Source organism: Vigna radiata, chromosome 8, assembly GCF_000741045.1.
Source record: "Vigna radiata var. radiata cultivar VC1973A chromosome 8, Vradiata_ver6, whole genome shotgun sequence".
NCBI lineage: Eukaryota > Viridiplantae > Streptophyta > Magnoliopsida > Fabales > Fabaceae > Vigna > Vigna radiata.
The window spans coordinates 14,028,501-14,035,227 of NC_028358.1; the positions used below are offsets into that span (position 1 = coordinate 14,028,501).

General features: G+C 33.5%; 1 protein-coding gene across 1 annotated transcript; it reads left to right on the plus strand.

Annotated features, from left to right (window-relative positions):
* Positions 1-3,543: 3,543 nt before the first annotated feature.
* Positions 3,544-5,600, plus strand: LOC106769920 (purine-uracil permease NCS1). The gene has a single exon (XM_014655724.2). It carries the CDS (start codon positions 3,742-3,744, stop codon positions 5,437-5,439), a length of 1,698 nt encoding a protein of 565 aa, XP_014511210.1. The 5' UTR covers positions 3,544-3,741; the 3' UTR covers positions 5,440-5,600.
* Positions 5,601-6,727: the final 1,127 nt, after the last annotated feature.

Consider the following 6,727-nt stretch of genomic DNA (forward strand, 5'->3'; position numbering starts at 1 on the left):
CATTTCATTCAACAACGTCAACAATTCTGTAAAACTCTTATCAGTCCATCCATTGCTTGCCTTCAAATTCATGAGCCTTAATACAGCTGACAAACGTGTGAACTTAGTTGAACCGACATACAAAGGTGTTTCGGCATCAGTCGACATCGTCTCATACACATGAGCTTTGGCAAAATTTTCTGCGCCGACATCGCGGATCATGTCCTCCAATTTGTCTTCATCCGGTCGATCTTCTTCCATGGTGGAGTCAGTAACATTTTCAGTTTGCGAGTTAGTCGGAAAGTACATTTCTTCGCCATGCCATATCCATGTTGTATAACATCTTAGGAAACCATCACAGATAAGATGTTCTCTAATTTGGGTTGCGTTCAACTTTCTCCCATTCAAACAGTTCACACAAGGACATCTAAACTTCACTTCATCATCACTTATCCCCTCATTACGTTGCGCAAATTGTATAAATTCCTCTACACCTCTCTCGTATTCAGCACTAATACGTGGTAAATTAATCCAATTTCGATCCATTCCTAAATTTTACAAAATTACAATTATACAATTTTCTATATAAAATTATCAATTCAATCATACAATCAATTCAGTAATACAATCATACAATCGTACAATTAATAATAAGTATTCAAATGATCAATTCTTTATTATTGAAAATTTTAAAATTTCAAAATATTCATTACTTTTAAAATTTTAAATATAAACATGTTATTATTAATAATGTAGATAAAAATTATTGAAAATTTCACTAGACTCCTATAATATATTTATAATAATGTTGTGTACATAAGTTAAATACTAAGACCCTATAAAGCTTTGTTTTACTTTTTAATTCCTATTATAAAGTTACGATAATATATTATTATTATTATTATTATTATTATTATTATTATTATTATTATTATTATTATTAATATTATTATTTTTGTTATTATTACAATAAATTTTTTAATTTTTATTATTATTACTTTTTAATTATTATTATTACTTTTTAATTCCTATTATAAAGTATTATTCCAAACTAAAAATATAGAATAAATTATATTTTTTACCATCAAAACTTTTTATCTCTATAGAAATTTAGTCACAATTAATATCTTTTGTAAAAACCCATAAACCTATTCCATTCATTTTATATTATTTTTTTATTTATAGATGTGTTATTCTATTATTACATAATTAAGTTATGATTTTTTTATAGAGGGTAATTTTTGAAATGGGAACTTTTGGGTCTGGGCGTTGTAGGGAACTTTTGGGGGCAACCCAACCAAACTCAACATGCACAACATCGCATCCATGAATTGCTATTGAAATGGAATCGCATAAATTAAAAGGAATCGCATAAAACCAGAAATCAATTGCAAGAACATTTCATCAACCAATCAATCAGGTTAAGCAAAACGGATAAATCAATCGCATAAAACAGATATTGAAATCAAACCTGGTTGGCGCGGCCGAGGTGCGGCGGAGAAGCACGGGTGCACGGAGAGGTAGGCTTGCGTAAGAGAGGATGGCTGGCGTCAATGGAGGAAAGCTCGCATTAGAGAGGATGGCTGGCGTCAATGGAGGAAAGCTCGCAATAGAGAGGCACGACGGAGACGTTGAGGTTTCGTTTTCTGAAACTGATTGCGTGAGGAGGAAAACTGTTCAAAGTTTTTTTTAACCTAATTACCACATACTACCGCGGTTCAATTTAAAATTGCTGTCATATATCCAAATATGTCGCGGTTCTGAGGAAAACCGCGGCATATTCGCATTAAAAAAAAATCAAAATTAAAATGGAATGGCAATTTTGAAATTTTTCAGAAACCTTTATGCCGCGGTTTCCCACCCAACCGCGGTATATTGTCCTATTATTTTCAGAACAACGTTCAACTGTTAGCGGGTAATAAATCTGCAGGGGAATAGGTCGCGGTTGTAAGGAGAACCGCGGGGTATTCCTTGACGTTCTGAATCTCCCATCTGCCTTCCCAACTGTCTTTTGGGGAATGTTAGAGGTAGTAGGGGGTATATGCCGTGGTTGCTCAGAGAATCGCGACATATACCCCCTGCGACCTTCTGATATTCCTCATCAGTCAGCTCCTGCAATAAATTGGCATGGGAATACGCCGCGGTTGCTTAGAGAACCACGGCCTATTCCCCTGCCAATTTATTGCAGGGGCTGACTGATGGAGAATGTCAGAAGGTAGTAGGGGTATATGCCGCAGTTCTCTGAGCAACCGCGACATTTACCCCTGTTATTAACTTTTTTCCTGACGTGGCGTCAAAGGTGATGATTGACTGGGGTATATGCCGCGGTTAAGAGGTGAATCGCGGCATATATGTTCGATTTATTTACAAAACTGTCACCGCGCACCATTATGTTGCGGTTTCTGGTGAACCGTGTCATAATGTGTGTTGTATAAACCCTATTTTTTACTAGTGTATTTTATTTTAAATGGGAGAAACAAAATTATATTTAAATATTTATGGTAATATAAGCATTCACAGGACTTCGGAGAACTTGAAAAAAAGAGAAAAACTTATGGATAAATGTAACATTTTAAATTAAAGAAACAATGACGATGTATTTTAAAAAAAAAAAAAGTTAAAAATGATTTTGATGAAAAATTAGAATTTATCTTTATCTTAAAAATTTTATATAATTTAATTTTCAAACTTTAAAAATAAATAAATATAATTTTCTAACTTAATTTGTTAATTTTTTGATATGTCAATTATATAAAGTAGTAACTAAATTTAAGTTATTTATACAGTTTGAAATTAATTTAAAATATAGTTTAATACATAAAAATATTATTAAAATAAAAATTATTTATTTTTAAAATTAAATTTTATTTTAAAAAAACAAATTTTAATTTTGCATTAAAATTTTTAACCATTACAAACATTAATCCTAAAAAGAAATTGTATAAATAGCATGGGTTTTTTGAAGCCCAAACGCAATACCTTAAAAAAAGACTCTTTTGAGACACGCCGCCCTTAATAATAGAGGTTCCAAATTACACATGTCATCTATTAGTTTAATAATTGATTGATCAATTAAAAATAACGTCAAAATCATTTTATAGTAAACAATTATGGACATTTCAATCATTATTGTTCAAAAAATTAAACGCAAACAATAATGAAAGTTTCAATTATACAAACTGAATCGAGAAAGTTTCAATTATAGTTTTTAAAAATAAAAATAAAATCATGATATAAAATATGACCGAAATTATACACACATGCAGTAATAAAAATCCAAATAAACTTTTTCAAATATAATCCTCGTAAAAAAATGAATTTATTCTCCCTCACGTTGAGTTTCATAACATTTTCAATTTCTTATTTTGACTTTTGAAATCATAATTAGAACTCTTTCCTTTAATTAAAGAGTATTTAAAGTACTAATGTTTCACTTATAAAAAATTATAATAACTATGCTTATAATTTACAGTATCGGTGGCAAGATCTTAATCAAACATAATTGTAATCAACAAGTATTATTTACTTACTGATTTGTGAAGCTTTAGTAGCAGAATAAAATATTGTTTATGCATTTATCATTTAGATTATGATCTGCTTAATAATTTGGCAACTCATTGACCTCATTGGTTAAAAAATAAAAATAAAATTAAAAAAAAGAGGTTGAATTTTGCCATTAATTCCCCACCACTCATCGTCCATCTCTATCACATCATAGTGTTCTACAGCAACAACCTTGTACTCACAATCTCACAAAAAAACATGGTATTATCTCAATCTCAATGTCTAAGTTTAACATTCCATCTTCCTCCTTTTCTCAACCCAGTGCCACCATTCAAAAATCCAAGCTTTTCTTCTTCTCCCAACCATACTTTCTTTCCTTCAAAACTCAAAAAAACACTTCTTTCACCGTCCTTAGACAAACTCTTACCAATGAAATGTTCCAACTCTTCAAACTCCATCTCACTACCACCTGATTTGGAGTTTGAGTCTGATCCCACTCTCACCAATGAAGACCTGAAGCCAACAGCACCGAGTCAAAGGACATTTTCTGGCTTTGAAATAGCAAGTTTATGGGTTGGACTGGTTGTTGGTGTCCCTTCTTACTACCTTGCCGGTAGCCTTGTTGACCTTGGCATGGCTTGGTGGCAAGGCATAGCAACTGTGGTGGCAGCCAACATGGTCCTCTTGGTTCCTTTGGTCCTCACTGGGCATGCAGGCACACGTTATGGCATATCATTCCCAGTTCTTGTTAGATCCTCTTTTGGCATCCATGGTGCTCACATTCCTACACTTCTAAGAGCCCTAATTGGTTGTGGTTGGTATGGAATTGAGTCTTGGATTGGTGGGGAGGCTATTTTCCTTCTCTTGCCAAGATCCATTAAGGAAGCTTCATTTTCCCAGCCTCTACCTTGGCTTGGCACTTCCCCTCTTGAGTTTGCTTGCTTTTTGATCTTTTGGGTGGCTCAGTTGGCCTTCGTGTGGACAGGAATTGATGGTATTAGAAAGCTTGAGAAGTACTCAGCTCCAATATTGGTTGCTCTCACTTCTTGTCTTCTGATTTGGTCTTGTGTCAAAGCTGGTGGCATTGGTCACATGCTCTCTTTGTCTTCCAAGCTCTCTGCATCAGAATTCTGGTCTATTTTCTTCCCTTCCCTCACTGCCAATATAAGCTTTTGGGCCACTGTGGCTATTAACATTCCTGATTTCACAAGATATGCTAAGAGCCAGAAGGATCAAGTTATTGGTCAAATTGGACTTCCCATCTATATGGGGGCTTTCACATTTGTTGGTGTAGCAGTCACTTCATCCACAAAAGTGATATTTGGTGAACTCATTTCTGACCCTATTAAACTTCTTGGTCAAATTGGTGGCCTCACAACTAGGATCATTGCAATCTTTGGTATAAGCCTAGCCATTATCACCACCAATATTGCTGCCAATGTTGTTGCACCAGCAAATGCTCTAGTGAATCTCAGCCCCAAATGGTTCACCTTTAGCAGAGGAGCTCTTCTGACTGCACTCCTTGGGATTGCTTTTCAACCTTGGAGGCTTCTTCAGTCTAGTGAGAGCTTTGTTTACACTTGGCTAGTTGGATATTCTGCTTTGATGGGTCCTATTGCAGGGATTGTTCTAGCTGATTACTATATCATACACAAGACAAATTTGAATATGAATGACTTGTACTCAAAGAGTCCTTATGGGACATACTGGTATTCAGGGGGATTTAATGTAGCTGCTATTCTGGCACTAGTTATTGGAGTTTTACCTGTGGTTCCTGGTTTCTTGCAGAAAATTGGAATTGCAACTTCAGTTCCTAACACTTTTGTTGTGATCTACAACAATGCCTGGTTTATAAGCTTCTTTTCTGCAGGATTCTTGTATTTGTTTCTGTCAAATTTGAGAGGGAAACCTGGTAATTCTGCTGCTAGAGACCCCCTTTTGCCTACAGCAAAGTAAATACATTGAGATACATGAATATAACACTTTCTTTATACATTGTTCTTTGGTTGAAAAAAAGCAATGCATATTTGAATTATGGAAGATTCTGTTAATCCTTTATTTATGAAAGTTGTTGTACTCATAATTCTGTGCTATATCATATTAAAAGGTAGCATGAACACATTTTTTCTTGCAAATATAACTCTTGGAATATGTCATAATATAGTTATGTTGCTATATAAGCTCTGTTTCATAGAAGGGGGAAAAGTGATCTTACTACTCACGAGTTGTATTAGCATGAGACCATCAAGTCTATAATAAGCAAAGTATGATTAAAACAAGACTATAATAAGGAAAAAAGAAAATTTTAGTAAGATTATAATATAAATAAACAATGAGATGGTGAGTTAATATTTATGATACAATGTATTATTTATACAAATTATAAGTATTTTTTTCTTCAATTAGATAAAATTATGATAAATGAAACAGTTTTTTTTTTTTTTACCTTTGAAATATTGAAACCTAGGAAAATAATCAAGAGTCAGGGATCATCACATTAACTATATCATCCCATACTTCATTGTCAACTAATTCAAAAAATATCTTCATGCTATTTTTTCAAAAAGTGTTTTTTTTTTAATAAATGCATCCTCAATCTTTGTCTTTTTGAAAAACTATCGAAGTTTTAAGGAAAAAGGACACTATAATGCCAAAAGTGGAAGTAAATCGGTGATTTTAATATTTCTTTGTCTATTAACAAATGAGAGGTAGTATCTCTCCATTTTCTCCCCTTATCTCCTCAATATTTCTTAAATTCCAAACTTGAACTTTTTTACTTTTACTTTTTACTTATTTTACTTTTGGATCGCGATACGTTGACAACAAATTTTTGATAACGATTTGCCAACGCCATATGTCAGCATTCTATTGGCTCACTTTAATTTATTTTTCTAATTAAAAAACTGATGTGAATCACACTTTCTCCTACGAAGCACGTATATCTCTCCATTTTAGGTTTTGCTTTTTCTCTGAAGCTCTCTCTCTATCCATTTTAGGTTTTCGTGTTCCTTTGCAGCTGTTCTCGGTGTGTCCATTTTTCTAAGGCGTTGAATTGGTGAGCAATACCTGTGGACGTTGATAGATTTCGTTGGGTTAGTATCGTGAGTTCTACATTTCGCTTGGGTGTAAGTCACAAAGTCCCTCTTCCTCACGCAAGCACTTGGATGAAATACCCTAACAAACCCCTAAGCAGTTGTTGGTCCTCAAAAACAACCATTAATCTCAAATTCATAACTTAAATTCT

Bases quoted from the DNA above. Each gene is read 5' to 3' on its own strand.
- LOC106769920 (XM_014655724.2), top strand. From the start codon at position 3,742: ATGGTATTATCTCAATCTCAATGTCTAAGTTTAACATTCCATCTTCCT.